Below are 19652 nucleotides of genomic sequence, written 5' to 3'. Positions count from 1 at the left end.
GGGCACTGAGGAGTGCGGAGGAACAAAGAGAGCTGGGAGTTCAGATACATAATTCCCCTGAAAGTGGCGTCACAGGTAGACAGGGTTGTAAAGAAGGCTTTTGGCATCCTGGCATTCATAAATCAAAGTATTGAGTATAGGAGTTGGGATGTTATGGTGAGGTTGTATAAGACATTGGTGAGGCCAAATTTGGAGTATTGTGTGCAGTTCTGGTCACCTAACTATAGGGAGGATATCAGTAAGATTGAAAGAGTGCAGAGACGATTTACTAGGATGTTGCTGGGTCTTCAGGAGTTGAGTTACATGGAAAGATTGAACAGGTTAGGACTTTATTCCTTGGAATGTAGAAGAATGAGGGGAGATTTGATAGAGGTTTACAAAATTATGAGGGGTATAGACAGAGTAAATGTGAATAGGCTCTTTCCACTTAGATTAGGAGAGATAAATACGAGAGGACATGGCTTTAGGGTGAAAGGGGAAAGATTTAGGGGGAATATTAAGGGGAACTTCACTCAAGAGAGTGGTGGGAGTGTGGAATGAGCTGCCATCTGATGTAAATGCGGGCTGACTCAAGTTTTAAGAGTAAATTGGATAGGTACATGGATGGGAGAGGTCTGGAGGGTTATGGACTGGATGCAGGTCAGTGGGACTAGTGGAATAATGTTTTGGCACAGACTAGAAGCACCGAATGGCCTGTTTTCTGTGCTGTAGTGTTCTATGGTTCTAAAGTGCATGAACGTCGTTGACCTGTAGTGTTCTGCAGGGATCTGTTCTGATCCACAACACCTCCTCTGTGTGATTTTTATAAATGACCTGGATGAGGAAGTAAAAAGGTGGGTTAGTAAGATTGTTGATGGTACAAAAGTTGGGGGTGTTGTAGATAACCTGGAGGGTTGCCAGAGGTTACAGTGCGACATTGATAGGATGCAGAACTGGGCTGAGAAGTGGCAGATGGAGTTCCAACCAGATAAGTATGAAGTGGTTCACTTTGGTAGGTCAAATCTGAAGACAGAATGTAATATTAGTGGTGAGACTCTTAGCAGTGTGGAGGATCTGAGTGCTCTTGGGGTCTGTGTCCACAGGATACTCAAAGCTGTTGCACAGGTTGACAGTGTTGTTAAGAAGGCTTGTGGTGAGTTGGCATTCATCAACCACAGGATTAAGTTCAAGAGCCGTGAGGTAATGTTACAACTGTACAAGAGTTTTGTCAGACCCCACTTGGAGTACTGTGTGCAGTTCTGGTCACTTCACTGCAGGACGGATGTGGATACTATAGAGAGAACGCAGAGGAGATTTACAAGGATGTTGCCTGAATTCGAGGGCATACCTTATGAGAACAGATTGAGTGAACTTGGCCTTTTCTCCTTTGAGCAAAGGAGGGTGAGAGTTGACCTGATAGAGGTGTATAAGATGATGAGAGGGATTGATTGTGTGGATAGCCAGAGGTTTTTTTCCCAGGGCTGAAATGGCTAACATGAGGGGGCATAGTTTTAAGGTGCTTGGAAGTAGGTACAGGGGGAATGTCAGAGGTAATTTTTTCACACACAGAGTGGTGGGTGCGTTGAATACGACGGTGGTAGAGGCGGATACAATAGGGTCTTTTAAAAGACTTTTAGATAGATAAATAGAGCGCTATGCAGTTTCTAGAGTAGGTTACATAGTCGGCACAACATTGTGAGCCGAAGGGCCTGTAATGTGCTGTAGATTTGTATGTTCTATGTTCAAGCAAGGAAATAGATTCTTAGGTAAATAAAAGAATGAACCTATTGGTGAAAGATCAGACAGAAAGGACAAAATAGTGTAGACAAAAGTAATGGTGCTCGTGAAAATTTTAATTGGAATCTATGAGAATGGGAAAAGGTTTTGTTGCATATAATTCACTATGTTCTTGAGACTATTAGAAGTATTTTCTAATAGTTCAAGAAGCCTTTTCAGTTTCTGTCAACATCTTTCCACTCAGGTTAAATACAGTTGCCACTTGAAGCTGGTGGCCAGGATCTGGAGATTATCTTTGATCAGGGATGTTAATTTTCTGGCCTTGCGCTGTGGGGGATTTAATTATTCAGGCCAACAACAACAAAAAGTTACCAAACCCAGTTGCATGGTTGTTATTTGTTTAGAATTATGAAACATGACTTCCTCTGTTGTCTACTCACAAGTACAAACCCCAGCATTGTCAGAATCAGAATCAGGTTTACAGGTTTCCCCCGCCATCCGAAGGTAGAGCGTTTCTCTGAAATGGTTCGTAAGCGGAAATGTCGTAAAGCGAAGAAGCAATTACCATTTATTTATATGGGAAAAATTAGTAAGCATTCGCAGTCCCTAAAATAACCTACCAAATCATGCCAAATAACACATAAAACCTAAAATAACAGTAACATATAGTAAAAGCAGGAATGATATGATAAATACACAGCCTACATAAAGTAGAAATACTTTTCCACAATCATTACTGCACTGTTCTCCATCGCGAAAATCTCGCGCAAGCGCCGTCGGCAGAAAATCTCACGCAACCGCTGTTGGCAAAAACACGGTGCAAGCGCTCTCCAGTAACCTTTAAGCTATGAAGCTGCCAAATCATACCAAATAACATGTAAAAATACACAACCTATATAAAGTAGAAATAATGTATGCATAGTGTAGTATCACTTACCGGAATTGGTTCAGCGCCGAGCACACTGATGATGGTGTGTTAGACTGAGTCGTCACAGGTTGGGTGGTGCAGTGGCCCCACCCTCCAGGCCGCCAACCGATACATTGCCACGAAGTATGCAGAGGTCCAGCGGTAGCCGGGAGGCACACAGCACATCTTTAAGAAAAAAGCCGAAATAAACATGCTAATTAATTATGTGTCGGGCGGCACTTAATTAATTAGCATCTTTATTTCAGCTTTTTTCTTAAAGATGTGCTGTGTGCCTCCTGGCTACCGCTGCATTATCCACGAATCGTGGGGTGGTGAGGCACTGGGGTGTCATCTCATCATCTGTTTCCATTAGAGCAGGCAGCTCATCTTCTCCTATGACTGCCTGCCTCGATGTCAAAGGTCGAGGTTCATCGTCTGCTGTGGCTGATGTGGAAGGCTTGCTTGACTGCTGAGCCTCGCGCATTTTTCTGTCATACTGTTCTTTGTAAGGACTCAAACCATCCTGTAAATATCCCCTAAACCGACATACCCTTTCAAAATTAAAGTCTTACAGCGAAAATCTCACGCAGTGGCTTCAAGTTCAGTTCCTGGACGACTTCACTTTCGGTCCGTTCACTGCTGTATTCAGCTTCAATTGTTATCCTTTCCTCTTCCAATTGCATCAGCTCTTCATCTATCAGTTCTTGGTCATGGGATGCCAAAACCTCTTCAACACCATGTTCGTCAGCTTCCACAAGCCAAACTCACTTTGTCCTTACTTCGTTCACCATGATCGAAACGCTTAATTATGTCTAGTTTTACGCTAAGTGTAACACCCTTACGAGCTTTTCCAGGCTTTACCAATACCTTAGAACTCATCTTGCAAACGGCTGCTCACAGGCACGTGTTTAAGCAATGCCGTTCCGAATCCGGGGAGAGCGGCTGCTCGGGGCGCACTTCCTTTTTTTTCATAACAGTGAAAACACCTCCTGTTAGCGAAAACAGGGTACTAATGTAGATCTTTCGTAACAGTGAGGTTTTGTAAAGCGAACGTTCGAAAAGCGGGGGACACCTGTATTATCACCATCATGTGACATGAAATTTGTTAACTTAGCAGCAGCAGTTCAATGTACTACATAATATAGAAGAAAAATAATAATAAATAAATAAATCTTATTTAGTATACTTTATACAGTATACGTATATTGAATAGATTAAAAATCGTGCAAAAATCAGAAATACTATATATTAAAAAAAAGTGAGGTAGTGTCCAAGGGTTCAATGTCCATTTAGGAATGTGATGGCAGAGGGAATGAAGCTGTTCCTGAATCGCTGAGTGTGTGCCTTCAGGCTTCTGTACCCCCTAACAGTGAGAAAAAGGCACGCCCTGGGTGCTAGAAGTCCTTAATAATGGATGCTGCCTTTCTGAGACACCGCTCCTTGAAGATGTCCTGGGTGCTTTGTAGGCTGGTACCCAAGATGGTGCTGACTAAATTTACAACTCTCTGCAGCTTCTTTTGGTCCTGTGCAGTAGCACCCCCCCCCCCCACCCCCAATACCAGACACTGATGCAGCCTGTCAGAATGCTCTCCATGGTACATCTATAGAAGTTTCTAAGTGTATTTGTTGACATACCAAACCTCTTCAAACTCCTAATGAAGTATAGTCGCTGTCTTGCCTTCTTTATAACTACATTGATATGTTGGGACGAGATTAGATCCTCACAGATCTTGACACCCAGCAACCTGAAACTGCTCACTCTCTCCACTTCTGATCCCTCTATGAGGATTAGTATGTGTTCCTTTGTCTTACCCTTCTGAAAGTCCATAATCAGCTCTTTCATATTACTGACGTTGAATGCCAGGTTGTTGCAGCGGCACCACTCCACTGGGTGGCAAATCTCAGTCCTGTACGTATTGTCATGAAATCTGTTGGCAAGCAGAATGTTAGAAAACAAAACAGCCATTTTCAGACCATTTTAGAAGACAAGGTCTTAAAAAATGGAACAGTATACAATCTTAATAATATTTCAAGAAAAAAATAATCAAAAAACAGAGTCTTAATAATTTTCAAAAGTGAACAATTAGACATAAAAAAGTAAAATACTGTAAAAAGGCTGGATGGTTTGGAGTTTGTAAAATGTATGCAGGATAGTTTTTTGCAGTGATACATAGAGATACCAACTAGAGAAGGGGCAGTGCTGGATCTCCTGTTAGGGAATGAGATAGGTCAGGTGACGGAGGTTTGTGTTGGGGAGCACTAAAGGTCCAGTGATCACAATGCCATTAGTTTCAATATAATTATGGAGAAGGATAGGTCTGGACCCAGGGTTGAGATTTTTGATTCGAGAAAGGCTAACTTTGAGGAGATGAGAAAGGATTTAGAAGGAATGGATTGGGAAAATTTGTTTTATGGGAAGGATGTAACAGAGAAATGGAGGTCATTTAAAGGTGAAATTTTGAGGGTACAGAATCTTTATGTTCTTGTTAGGTTGAAAGGAAAGTTTAAAAGTTTGAGAGAGCCATGGTTTTCAAGGGATATTGGAAACTTGGTTCGGAAAAAGAGAGATACTTACAATAAATATAGGCAGCATGAAGTAAATGAGGTGCTCGAGGAATATAAAGAATATAAAAAGAAACTTAAGAAAGAAATTAGAAAAGCTGAAAGAAGATATGAGGTTGCTTTGGCAAGTAAGGTGAAAATAAATCCCAAGAGTTTCTACAGTTATATTAATAGCAAAAGTATAGTGAGGGATAAAATTGGTCCCTTAGAGAATCAGAGTGGACAGCTATGTGTGGAGCCAAAAGAGATGGGGGAGATTCTGAATCAATTTCTTTTCTTCACTATTCACTAAAGAGAAAGATATTGAATTGTGTAAGATAAGGAAAACAGGTAGGGAAGTCATGGAAACTATGATAACTACACTGACACATATGTTTTGGTCTTATTCTATATTGGAACAGTTCTGGAACAATTTCTAAAGCACTTAAAATTAATTTACAACCTAATAAATTAACTGTGGTCTTTGGAATAATTCCGCAAAATATTCATGGTATTTCTGTGTCTGACCAACATGTTATTCCATTTGTTACATTGATAGCTAGGAGGGCCATTTTGTTGAAGTGGAAGGATACATCGGCTCCCACTTTGTCACAATGGTTCTCTCAAGTGATGCTATGTCTCAGTTTGGAGAAAATTATAAGTCGAACCTTTGAACCTTTATTTGATTTTGAGAAAAGATGGGGCTCATTTGCTCGTTATTATCATTTGAGTTAATTGATATAATTTTTCCATGATCTAATTGTAAATTTTTTTAGTATATTTTCTTTTCTTGCTGGCGGTTTGATGTTTATTTTTAGAAGCTTTTTGTATGATGCATGACTCTGGGGTTGTACACCTAATGGGTTCTTTTTTTTCTCACTTTTCTGCTTAGCAGGTTTTTTGTGTTATCACAAAAATTTTTTTCAATCTTTAAGATAATTTTTTTGAGGCATTGTAAGTGTTGTTACTTCGATGTGCTCATGTTATTTTTCTTGTATATAACAATAAAAAGATTTGAAAAGAAAGGAAACTATGATGGTTAAGGAACAGGAAGTACTGGCGCTTTTAAGGAATATAAAAGTGGATAAGTCTCCGGGTCCTGACAGGATATTCCCTAGGACCTTGAGGGAAGTTAATGTGGAAATAGCAGGGGCTCTGACAGAAATATTTCAAATGTCATTGGAAACTGGGATGGTGCCGGAGGATTGGTGTATTGCTCATGTTGTTCCATTGTTTAAAAAGGGTTCTAAGAGTAAAACTAGCAATTATCGGCCTGTGAGTTTGACGTCAGTGGTGGATAAATTGATAGAAAGTATTCTTAGAGATGGTATATATAATTATCTGGATAGACAGGGTCTGATTAGGAACAGTCAACATGGATTTGTGCATTGGTGGCGCTGTCCAGGCTCTGGGTATTGAGGAGTCTGGGGGACTCTCTTGTGGGCACTAGATGGAGTAGGTCGCATTTTGGCTTTGCTCCGTTCATTTTTCAATTTACTTACCACCCCTTTGCTATCTTTATCAAAGTGTTTATAACACTTTTATATGCTTGAATTCTGAATTTTAATCGACAGAAATGGCTAACAGGAAGAAAGCTATTAGCCGAAGGCCAGGTAACCAGTAATGGAAGTGGAAAGAAAGAAGGTGGCTTTGAACAGCCTAAACAGTCTCAACTTACTTTGGAGGCTATCTCAAATCTTTTGGATGAAAAATTTGATAGAAGATTTGCTGTTTTGGAAGTATTGGCAGCACTTGAAAAGGAGAACGAAAAACAGCAGTGGCAAATTTCAGAGCTAACTAAAGCTGGGAAGGAGGGAGATCGCAGATTGAATTCTTTGGAAAAGAAATTAACTTCAACCACTCATACATTGGAGCAGTATAAAGGAAAGATTATTGATTTGGAGAGTCGTAGTCGCAGACAGAATTTGTGGATAATAGGACTCAGTGAAGACGTTGAGAGCGGGGATCTTACTAAATTTTTTTCTCAATTCTTAATGGAGGTCTTTGGCTCGGAGGTTTTCTCTTCTCTTCCTGTACTCGATCGTGCGCATCGGGGGCTGAGATCAAAACCTTCAAAAGAGCTAAAACCGCACCCGGTAATTCTTTGATTTCACTATGTGAATACTAAGGAGCACTTAATTCGAATTGCTCGTCCGAAAGGAATTATTGAGCATCAAAATCTTAAGTTTCGTCTGGTTGAAGATTATTGTCCTGAGGTAATGCAAGATGTATTGCATTTTAAAACGGTGATGTCGGAATTATATCGGAGGGGTTGCCGACTGGCTTTGCTATACCCGGCTCACCTAAGGGTTGTTCTGCCTGATTAATCGTTTAAATGGTTTAAATCCGTGGCTGAAGCACAACAATTTCTCAAAGATCTAAGTTTGAGCTCAGATGTCTAATAAATTTACCGATCCTTTATGTTTGTATAGATACACCAGCTTATAAATTTGGACATTTTACCTTGGTAGAACTTTGCCCGACTCGTACTTTGTTTTGACGTACGGATGTTTATTATGTTTCTATGTTAAAGTTCCTTTCTTTTTCCTTTATTGTTTTAACCATATAACAATTATGGCACGGAAACGGCCATCTCGGCCCTTCTAGTCCGTGCCGAACTCTTAGTCTCACCTTGTCCTACCGACCTGTACTCAGCCCATAACCCTCCATTCCTTTCCTGTCCTGTCCATATAGCTATCCAATTTAACTTTAAATGACAACATCGAACCTGCCTCAACCACCCCTTACTCCAATTAAACACTTTCCTAGCTTGTCTATTCCTATCCCTCTCCAATGCTATTGTAAAGGAGATAGAATTGTGATCACTATCTCCAAAATGCTCTCCCACTGAGAGATCTGACACCTGACCAAGTTCATTTCCGAATACCAAGTCAAGTACAGCATCTCCTCTTGTAGGCTTATCTACATATTGTGTCAGGAAACCTTCCTGAACACACGTCACAAACTCTACCCCATCTAAACCCCTCGCCCTAGGGAGATGCCAGTCAATATTTGGGAAATTAAAATCTCGCACCACGGCAACCCTGTTATTATTACACCTTTCCAGAATCTGTCTCCCTATCTGCTCCTCGATGCTCCTGTTACTATTGGATGGTCTATAATATCAGTTTGAGATGCCCATTTTCTGGTTTATTTGTCCCTGTTGGGGATTATGATGTATAATGGTTGTACTGAGTTGGCTTAGTCATAAACATTACTTGGAGTGGGGGGGGGGGGGGGGTTGGAGTGTTGTCTCTTGGCATTTAGGTGGACCCAAGGTTTTGTTGTCAGCTGCAAGCAAATTGGTGTTCTTCAAGTTAATTGGACTAATCCTCCATAAGGGCAATTCTGGGAATAGCAAGACTGAATGAGCACAATGAACATCACCTGAAAAACAGTGTTGGCATACCTACCATACCTAATCATTGTTATGGTTGTCATCCTTAACAGGAAAGACTAAGAACACTTTTTACATGCTACTTAAATCTCTGCATAAGTTTCAATTCCCTCAGTATTGTTTTAAATTGATAATATTTGTATTATGAATAATTGGGCTGAAACATTATCTAAGTTTACAGTGCAAAAGAAGAATCATTACAGTGCGAGCATTCCATCGGGAATAGTGAGTGTCAGACTGAAAAGTGAATGCACTCAATACTAGCCTACTGAAAGTAGTATTTAAATTAAATTTTATGACTTCCCCTCTTCTGCTAGATTCACACTCCATTATTTATTGAATGTGTCTGCAAAATAACAAAGCTCCGAGTTTCAATTTACCGTGATGTTGGGTCTTAATGGCTCTGTGTATAATTTCCCTTTAGGAAAGTAGACAAAATCCCACTGCTCAAAGACACAGAGGCTTGGATTTGTTTTAAGCTATATTTGTGAAAATCTCCCCAGTGGCTTATTAGAGGTGAATTTTGGTGTTTTAGTTGGTGTAAGGGAATTTTAAATGCTGAACCAAGTGATTAATATCCACAAGCTTTTGGCAAGTTTCTTCTGAAACATTGTCGTTTCAGAAATATATTCACAACAATGAGCCAAAGCTGATAAGTCTTTGTGTAGAAACTTTATTAAACATGTTACCTTTTTTGTTTTGAACTACCCAATAAAGAGAGTTTACAGATATTTTATGCCCAGATCTACAGATCTTTTCTGGTATTTTATTTAGCTTTTGAACATAAAAGGAATAATTATTTATAATCAAAAGGAATTTAATATAATCTAAAATCATTGAAGACTAGACTGCTCCTGCAAGAATATTAAGAAAAATTAAGGGTTTACAATAGGGTATCTTCTTTCTTGTCGATGTTGAGCTCCAAACCATTGACTTTTGAGTTTAACATTTCAGTTAAAGTTAATGATAGGGTTGTGCCTAAAATACCACAATAAGTACATTTTGTTGTGGAAACCACACAGGGTAAAAGGTAGCACGTCAGTGAGAGCACCTTATCCCATGTTGACCTGCCTACATGTCATTGCTGTGAAGGTTAGCGAGACATTATATATTTGTTGCCAAAAAGTTAGGACAAATGCGCTCCAGACTTGAAGTTAGTGTATAGTTGTTATAGGGATTCCAGCTGCTCGTCTGAGCTTTGGGAAGATACTACAGAATGAAGGTACTACAATTGTCAACTTTCTCAACTCCTAATTAGCTTTCTTAAAGTAATTTTATTTACTCAATGGTGTATTCAGAAATATAGCCATACCCATTTCATGCCATTTTTTGTCCTTGCCTACTTTCGCTATTGAAAGTGGTCCATAAAGCTTGTTTCAAACAACCTCTCCAATAGTTCAATATTTCCATTTAATATCAGATAATATATACAATATACAACCTGAAATTCTTGTTCTTCACAGATATCCACAATAACAGAGGAGTGCCCCAAAAAGTAAGTGACAGTAAAAACGTTAGAGCCCCAAAGCCCCCCTACTTCGCCACCAAGCACAAGCAACACCAAAGCAATAACCCTCTCCTCCCACTTACTTCTGCAAAAAAGTATTGGCACCTTCCACCATCAAGCAAGCAATAGGAAAACCCCTCCAAGAAAAACCACGATCTGCAGTACAACAGAAGCTAATCATTCACGCTACAATTTGACATACCACAGGCCTTCTCTCTACCTAACAAAGGGACAGATAGGTGTCACTCAGCAAGCGGGGAGACATAAACAAAACAACTTGCTGACTTACAACGTTAAAAGTCTGCCACATTGCTTCTTGCCCCCACCCCACCCCAAGTTCTCTGACTTGAGACTTGGCAACAAACTCTCCTCCACCAGCAAAAGAGAGGGAGAGAGATTCACCAAATACAGGGCCCTCTGACAGCTGATAACTGTTCACGGTATTCTATTTTCTCCCACAATTCTTCAATAACCATAGAATCAGTTCATCACCAAGGCTGCAAGCCTCAGAACTCCAAAGGTGCATTCGTCTTCTCGGCTGTGCTCTTGGGATATTGAAAAATGGCCTGTCGGTAAGCCCTTGCAGCACGTCCCATTGCTGCAAAGAATCAAAGTTTGAGTGTAGCTCTAGGTTACAGTCTTTGACAGAATCTCATCCACCTTGGAAAGGAAAAAGAGAGATATTAAAAGTAAGAATTAAGCTGTTTCCGCTGATGAGCTCAAAGAAGTCGCTGTCTAGTACCATTGTTGCTCTGCCCATATCTGGACTCGGATGTTAAGCATATAATCTGTTGGGCTGTTAGTGAACAACGCACACAAAATGCTGGAGGAACTCAGCAGGCCAGGCAGCATCTATGGAAAAAAACTACAGTTGGCGTTTTGGCCGGAAATGTCATCTGTACTTATTTCCATAGATACTGCCTGGCCTACTGAGTTCCTCCAGCATTTTGTGTGTCCAACATCTGCAGATTTTCTCTTGTTTGGGCTATTAATGATTAAATTTGTGAAAAACAGTTTAGGTAACTTTTGGGATTTACAAAACTTCAATGAATCAGGTATTTGGAGGAATGTGGAAATTTCTAACATACATACAGTATGGAAAGTATGGTGTTGCATTTTGACTTTAGAGGAAAAGTTGATCATGTTTGAAATTCAATGTATTTTATTGCTGTCTACTCCTATATTTTATGCTCATAGTACACTTAGTGTATATTAGAACATTTTGTTCCCAAATAATTGTATATGATGGATGGTATCCTATGCAGAGATGTAAAGAATTAATGAATGCTAAGAAAATACAGGGGATAAGGTTGTAAAAGTACGGAGATGACAAAGTGTAGAAGGCCTGTGCAAAGTAAATCATTAATGTGTCTTGACAAGTAAAAGGATTATACCGGCATTGTTATTGAGATCTGAGGTGAATGTACAATCCATTCCATGCAGTTGTACAAGGCCTTGGTGAGACCACACCTGAAGTTGCAGTTGTACAAGGCCTTGCTGAGACCACACCTGGAGTATTGTGTGCCGTTTTGGTCCCCTAATCTAAGCAAAGACATCCTTGCCATAGAGGGAGTACAAAGAAGGTTCACCAGATTGATTCCTGGGATGGCAGGACTTTCATATGATGAAAGACTGGATGAACTGGGCTTGTACTTGTTGGAATTTAGAAGATTGAGGGGGGATCTGATTGAAACGTATAAAATCCTAAAGGGATTGGACAGGCTAGATGCAGGAAGATTGTTCCCGATGTTGGGGAAGTCCAGAACGAGGGGTCACAGTTTGAGGATAAAGGGGAAGCCTTTTAGGACCGAGATTAGGAAAAACTTCTTCACACAGAGAGTGGTGAATCTGTGGAATTCTCTGCCACAGGGAACAGTTGATGCCAGTTCATTGGCTATACTTAAGAGGGAGTTAGATATGGCCCTTGTGGCTAAAGGGATCAGGGGGTATGGGGGGAAGGCTGGTACAGGGTTCTGAGTTGGATGATCAGCCATGATCATACTGAATGGCGGTGCAGGCTCGAAGGGCTGAATGGCTTACTCCTGCACCTATTTTCTATGTTTCTATGTTTATGTTTCATTCCACTGGCACAGGTAAGGTGATGCTGAACAATGGAAGAGAGGTGCTTGATCTCCATATGGTGTGGTCAAATGCATCAGAAGTTGCGAGAAACCTGAGTTATGAGGAAAAGCATATTGCTCTCTTTATATAAGAGGTGAAGAAGTCATTAACAGAGGTTTCAAAATATTGACCTATTCGTGGAAGGATTTTAAGGTGATTGGCAAAAGAGAAAAATATTTTGGTAGAACGAGTTCATATTGTTTGAATTGTTTAGCCTGACAGTTTGAAAGAGCACCCATTCAGTACTTGGTTTCAAGAGAATTTTTGGGACTATTGAAGAAGCTGGAGAGGGGGCCAGTGACATTGCTTCTTTGTAGGTGAACCGAAGAGGCCATAGAAACCATAGAAACTACAGCACAGAAACAGGCCTTTTGGCCCTTCTTGGCTGTGCCGAACCATTTTCTGCCTAGTCCCACTGACCTGCACACGGACCATATCCCTCCATACACTTCCCATCCATGTATCTGTCCAATTTATTCTTAAATGTTAAAAAAGAACCCGCATTTACCACCTCGTCTGGCAGCTCATTCCATACTCCCACCACTCTGTGTGAAGAAGCTTCCCCCCCCCCCAATGTTCCCTTTAAACTTTTCCCCCCTCACCCTAAACCCATGTCCTCTGGTTTTTTTCTCCTCTTGCCTCAGTGGAAAAAGCCTGCTTGCATTTACTCTATCTATACCCATCATAATATTATATACCTCTATCAAATCTCCCCTCATTCTTCTACGCTCCAGGGAATAAAGTCCCAACCTATTCAACCTTTCTCTGTAACTGAATTTCTCAAGTCCCGGCAACATCCTTGTAAACCTTCTCTGCACTCTTTCAACCTTATTTATATCCTTCCTGTAATTTGGTGACCAAAACTGAACACAGTTTTGTTCAGATTCGGCCTCACCAATGCCTTATACAGCCTCATCATAACATTCCAGCTCTTATACTCAATACTTTGATTAATAAAGGCTAATGTACCAAAAGGTCTCTTTACGACCCTATCTACCTGTGACGCCACTTTTAGGGAATTTTGTATCTGTATTCCCAGATCCCTCTGTTCCACTGCACCCCTCAGTGCCTTACCATTAACCCTGTATGTTCTACGTTGGTTTGTCCTTCCAACGTGCAATACCTCAGTATTAAGCTCCATCTGCCAGTGGTCCAAGTCCCTCTGCAGGCTCTGAAAACCTTCCTCACTGTCTACTACACCTCCAATCTTTGTATCATAAGCAAACTTGCTGATCCAATTTACCACATTATCATCCAGATCATTGATATAGATGACAAATAACAATGGACCCAGCACTGATCCCTGTGGCACACCACTAGTCACAGGCCTCCACTCAGAGAAGCAATTTTCTACCACCACTCTTTGGCTTCTTCCATCGAGCCAATGTCCAATCCAATTTACCACCTCTCCATGTATACCTAGCGACTGAATTTTCCTAACTAACCTCCCATGCGGGACCTTGTCAAAGGCCTTACTGAAGTCCATGTAGACAATATCCACTGCCTTCCCTTCATCCACTTTCCTGGTAACCTCCTCGAAAAACTCCAATAGATTGGTCAAACATGACCTACCACGCACAAAGCCATGTTGACTCTCCCTAATAAGTCCCAGTGTATCCAAATGCTTGTAAGTTCTGTCTCTTAGTACTTCCTCCAATAACTTACCTACTACCGACATTAAACTTACTGGCCTATAATTTCCCGGATTACTTTTCGATCCTTTTTTAAACAACGGAACAACATGAGCCACTCTCCAATCCTCCGGCACCTCACCTGTAGACAGCGACATTTTAAATATTTCAGCCAGGGCCCCCGCAATTTCAACACTAGTCTCCTTCAAGGTCCAAGGGAACACCCTGTCAGGTCCCAGGGATTTATCCACTTTAATTTTCCTCAAGGCAGCAAGGACCTCCTCCTTTTCGATCTGTACAGTTTCCATGATCTCACTACTTGTTTCCCTTAATTCCATAGACTTCATGCCAATTTCCTTAGTAAACACAGATGCAAAAAACCTATTTAAGATCTCCCCCATTTCCTTTGGTTCCGCACATAGCCGACCACTCTGATCTTCAAGAGGACCAATTTTATCCCTTACAATCCTTTTGCTCTTAATATACCTATAAAAGCTCTTTGGATTATCCTTCACTTTGACTGCCAAGGCAACCTCATGTCTTCTTTTAGCCATACTGATTTCTTTCTTAAGTATTTTCTTGCACTTCTTATACTCCTCAAGCACCTTATTTACTCCCTGCTTCCTATACATGTCATACAACTCCCTCTTCTTCTTTATCAGAGTTGCAATATCCCTTGAGAACCAAGGTTCCTTATTCCTATTCACCTTGCCTTTAATCCTGACAGGAACATACAAATTCTGCACTCTCAAAATTTCTGCTTTGTAGGCTCCCACCTACCGATCACATCCATGCCAGAGAACAACCTGTCCCAATCCACGCTTTTTAGATCCTTTCTCATTTCTTCAAATTTGGCCTTCTTCCAGTTAAGAACCTCAACCCTAGGACCAGATCTATCCTTGTCCATGATCAAGTTGAAACTAATGGTGTTATGATCACTGGAACCAAAGTGCTCCCCTACACAGACTTCCGTCACTTGTCCTAACTCGTTTACTAACAGGAGATCCAATATTGCATCCCCTCTAGTTGGTCCCTCTATATATTGATTTAGAAAACTTTCCTGAACACATTTTACAAACTCTAAACCATCTAGACCCCTAACAGTATGGGAGACCCAATCAATATATGGAAAATTAAAATCCCCTACCACCACAACTTTATGTTTCCTGCAGTTGCCTGCTATCTGTCGGCAGATGTGCACTTCCAATTCTCTTTGACTATTGGGTGGTCTGTAATACAATCCCACTAATGTGGCCATACCTTTCCTGTTTCTCAGCCCCACCCACAAGGACTCAGTAGACAAGCCCTCTTATCTGTCCTGCCTGAGCACTGCTGTAATATTTTCCCTAACAAGCAATGCCACTCCCCCACCTTTCATTTCTCTGCCTCGATCACATCTGAAACATCGGAATCCTGGAATATTAAGCTACCAGTCCTGCCTCTGCTGTAGCCAAGTTTCACTAATTGCTACAACGTCATAATTCCACGTGTCAATCCACGCCCTCAACTCATCCGCCTTCCCCGCAATACTCCCAGCATTGAAATATATACACCTCAGAAGATTTTTACCACCACTCAACCTTTCTATCAGTTGGCTGTTATTCTGCATTAGACAGAATCTACAAGCATTTGGATAGACAGGGGCTTATTAGGGAGAGTCAACATGGCTTTGTGCGTGGTAGGTCATGTTTGACCAATCTGTTGGAGTTTTTCGAGGAGGTTACCCGGAAAGTGGATGAAGGGAAGGCAGTAAGGCCTTTGACAAGGTCCCGCATGGGAGGTTAGTTAGGAAAATTCAGTCGCTAGGTATACATGGAGAGGTGGTAAATTGGATTGGACATTGGCTCGATGAAAGAAGCCAGAGAGTGGTGGTAGAAAATTGCTTCTCTGAGTGGAGGCCTGTGACTAGTGGTGTGCCACAGGGATCAGTGCTGGGTCCATTGTTATTTGTCATCTATATCAATGATCTGGATGATAATGTGGTAAATTGGATCAGCAAGTTTGCTGATGATACAAAGATTGGAGGTGTAGTAGACAGTGAGGAAGATTTTCAGAGCCTGCAGAGGGACTTGGACCAGCTGGAAAAATGGGCTGAAAAATGGCAGATGGAGTTTAATACTGACAAGTGTGAGGTATTGCACGTTGGAAGGACAAACCAACGTAGAACATACAGGGTTAATGGTAAGGCACTGAGGAGTGCAGTAGAACAGAGGGATCTAGGAATACAGATACAAAATTCCCTAAAAGTGTCGTCACAGGTAGATAGGGTCGTAAAGAGAGCTTTTGGTACATTGGCCTTTATTAATCGTAGTATTGAGTATAAGAACTGGAATGTTATGATGAGGTTGTATAAGGCATTGGTGAGGCCGAATCTGGAGTATTGTGTTCAATTTTGGTCACCAAATTACAGGAAGGATATAAATAAGGTTGAAAGAGTGCAGAGAAGGTTTACAAGGATGTTGCCGGGACTTGAGAAACTCAGTTACAGAGAAAGGTTGAATAGGTTAGGACTTTATTCCCTGGAGCGTAGAAGAATGAGGGGAGATTTGATAGAGGTATATAAAATTATGATGGGTATAGATAGAGTGAATGCAAGCAGGCTTTTTCCACTGAGGCAAGGGGAGAAAAAAACCAGAGGACATGGGTTAAGGGTGAGGGGGGAAAAGTTTAAAGGGAACATTAGTGGGGGCTTCTTCACACAGAGAGTAGTGGGAGTATGGAATGAGCTGCCAGACGAGGTGGTAAATGCGGATTCTTTTTTAACATTTAAGAATAAATTGGACAGATACATGGATGGGAAGTGTATGGAGGGATATGGTCCGTGTGCAGGTCAGTGGGACTAGGCAGAAAATGGTTCGGCACAGCCAAGAAGGGCCAAAGGGCCTGTTTCTGTGCTGTAGTTTCTATGGTTCTGTGGTTAATCTATCTTTGTGGTCACAATCACAAAGGACATAATTTACAACTTTGATTGGGGCTGCTTCAGGATTATGGCAAGTGTGGGCATCTAGGTGAATTTATAGAAGTCTAAATTGTGAGAACTGTGGGCTTGTATTTTGGAGGTGATTGCACGTTGATGGACTGTCTTAGATCTACCATCATACTTTTTGAAACAAATTTTTCCCTTCACTTGCAGTGGATGATTCAGCAGCCCCATAAAGTAGCAACTTTCTTTGGGTGCATTGGAAGAGATAAATTTGGTGACATCCTGAAGGAAAAAGCTGAAGAAGCGCATGTTGATGCCCATTACTATGAGCAAAGTGAACAACCAACTGGCACTTGTGCTGCCTGCATCACTGGTGACAACAGGTCAGCGAATCCTTTCAAGAAACTTGGTTTTAAGGTTAGAATACTTGTTTTGTTTAAAAGATCAAATGCTGTTCCGAGTGACTGGTCAGTGGATCTTCAGTATGTTTCATTCAAGGTTTGTTTATTTCAGTGCAACCATGTCTGCTGTTTGAGAGTCCTTGTTGAGATAAGTCTCAAACCAAAGAACTGTTGTATTAATATTATAATTTCCAAGTAATCCCAAATTACTCCCCAGACTTCAGGGAAATAAGCAGAATGTATTCATGGTCTCTACTTCATATAAATGGTTTATGCCTAGGAATTATAATTTTTGTTCATTTAAACTCTTCTGTCTTGCTTGTCTTCTCTGCTATGTGACCAACAAAAGCAATCCTTTCCTGTTAATCACACCACAGCTCCCAAAAATCTTGATTTATTTGTACTTGGTCTTGTATGCTGCGGTGGAAATAAACTCAAACTTCCGACGACTTCCTTATTTGTGGTATACTCCATGTTAATCTATGTTACACCTTTCCCATGGATAGTGTTGATGGCTGTAGCCCTATCCATTTGTGCAATGTTTACTTACTTGTACGCACTCAGCATTACATCTAGTCCTTTTATTTTACATTATTTTCCTTATTTTAAAATGTATTCTACATACTACACCACATCTTCCATCTTTTCCTCCAGTCTACCTTATGTTTTTGTCTAGCCTTCCAAGTTAAAACAGAAGAGACTGTGAGTTGATGGCAAAGAGAGTTGTGGAAAGGATTAGGTATAAAGATCTCACCATCTTCAGTGGATCTTATCCTTTCTTTGTGCATGGTATTAGCCCTGTCTCTTAAAAGCATAGCCCCACTGAAAGATAATTGATCAAAAGAACTTTACACCCACAAGGGAGTCATGTAAAGTTGCCTAAATTACAATATGAGTAAACTTGAAAAGAACAAAACATACTAAATAGAAAAAGTTTGTGAAGATAAACATAGGCCCCTTAGTCAGAAACAAGAGTATTTACAACATGTAAGAAAGAACTGCCAGAACAATTGAACAATTATTTTAATTCTGTCTTCACAGAAAACACAAATAATGAACCAGAAATCCCAAGAAAGCTACAACCTGATGTAGAGGAGGACTTAAAAAGAAATTGGTATTAGTTTTTAAAGATGTTGGAGAAATTAATGGGACTGAAAGCTAATAATGACTTGCAGCTCAGAGTATGAATGAGGTGAACTGAGTACAAGAGTCAGGTTGCCATGTTACTGCAGTACAGATGTCAATGGGACTGTACTTACATGAATGTATGTGTTTCTGGTTGTTAACTAGATAGGAAGATAACATTGGAAATAATACAGCAAAGACTCACAGAATGTTACTGGGCTGGAAGCGTTGAGTTATAAGAGAAGGCTGGATAGGCTGGGACATCTGTCCCCTAGAGCGTAGGAGATTAAGGGGTGGCTGTATAAGGTGAATGGTATAGATAAGGTGAATGGTCGTTATCTCAATGTAGACGAGTCTACAAGTAGAGGATATATAGTTAAGGTAAAAAGAGAAAATATTTAAAAGGAATCTGAGGGACATAGGGGATTTAAAGCAAATGGCAGATATTTAACATGGATAAATGTAAAGTTATTCACTCCAGCAAGATAAACACAGAGGTGGTATGTAATTTAAATGATCATAGGTAGATTGAGAAGTGTTAATAATATCTCATTCCACTTACTTAGTCTACAACTCAAGAAATAATTGCTGAATTTTTCAGTCTCACATACTGTAACCTTTACCTCCTGTGTTCCCATCTTCCTCTCCTTCCCACCTATCGCTGTTCCTTCCAGCTTTATTCCCATACAGTTCCTCCGTCCTATACATCGCCCATTTTCATACCTTCCCTTCCTGGTTCCATCTACCTTCTACCTACACACTTCACTTACCAGAATTCATCCTTTATCTGCCTCCATCTGCCCTTTAGTCTCTCCCTTAAATACTTCCATCACATATCAGACACCAACACTTGGATGTCCCTGCTTAATGCTCCTTTTGGAGGTGTTGGGGATAGTGTAGAAAGTTGCCGTAGTTTATATCAGTATGTTGTTTGGGTGCCAAATTGGGCTGAGAAGTGGCAGATGGAGTTCAATCTAGAAAAATGTGAAATTATACGTTTTGGAAGGTTGAACTTGAAGGCAGAGTACAAGGTTAATGGCAGGATTCTTAGCAATATTATTTTGAAAATTAAAACCAATATATAAACTACTTATAAGACCATAAGATAATTGCAGGATGAAGTGGATCAGGCCCTGGAGACTTGTCAGCCTGTGTTTTCAAAAGTTTGCTCATTTCTGATTTACAGTAATTTCCAAGACACTGTGTGTATCCCTTCAAAATAAAACCAGACACAAAATCTCCTTTAATTCCTCGGCTGTCTCCTTGTTTTCCATTATTACTCTCCAGATCCACTTTTCTATAGGACTAATACCCAATATTGACCCTTTCCTTTTTTATATGAAATTCTTTTCATTGGTTTATACATTTCTGAATTTCTCATGT

At 40.5% G+C, this 19652-nt stretch overlaps 1 protein-coding gene across 6 annotated transcripts in view; it reads left to right on the top strand.

The window, feature by feature from the left end:
• The window catches only part of LOC140212226 (adenosine kinase-like), a 297931-nt gene that overhangs the window by 129822 nt on the left and 148457 nt on the right, over positions 1-19652 (top strand). For all 6 annotated transcript variants that reach the window (XM_072282952.1, XM_072282954.1, XM_072282950.1 and 3 more), the window contains exon 5: positions 16954-17126. In XM_072282952.1, coding sequence (XP_072139053.1) covers positions 16954-17126 — 173 coding nt within the window. The remainder of the gene's footprint in view (positions 1-16953; positions 17127-19652) is intronic.

This window comes from Mobula birostris, chromosome 18 (assembly GCF_030028105.1).
Source record: "Mobula birostris isolate sMobBir1 chromosome 18, sMobBir1.hap1, whole genome shotgun sequence".
Classification (NCBI taxonomy): Eukaryota; Metazoa; Chordata; class Chondrichthyes; order Myliobatiformes; family Myliobatidae; genus Mobula; species Mobula birostris.
The sequence above is the reverse complement of the archived record's forward strand: the minus strand, read 5'-3'. Positions and strand labels throughout refer to the sequence as shown.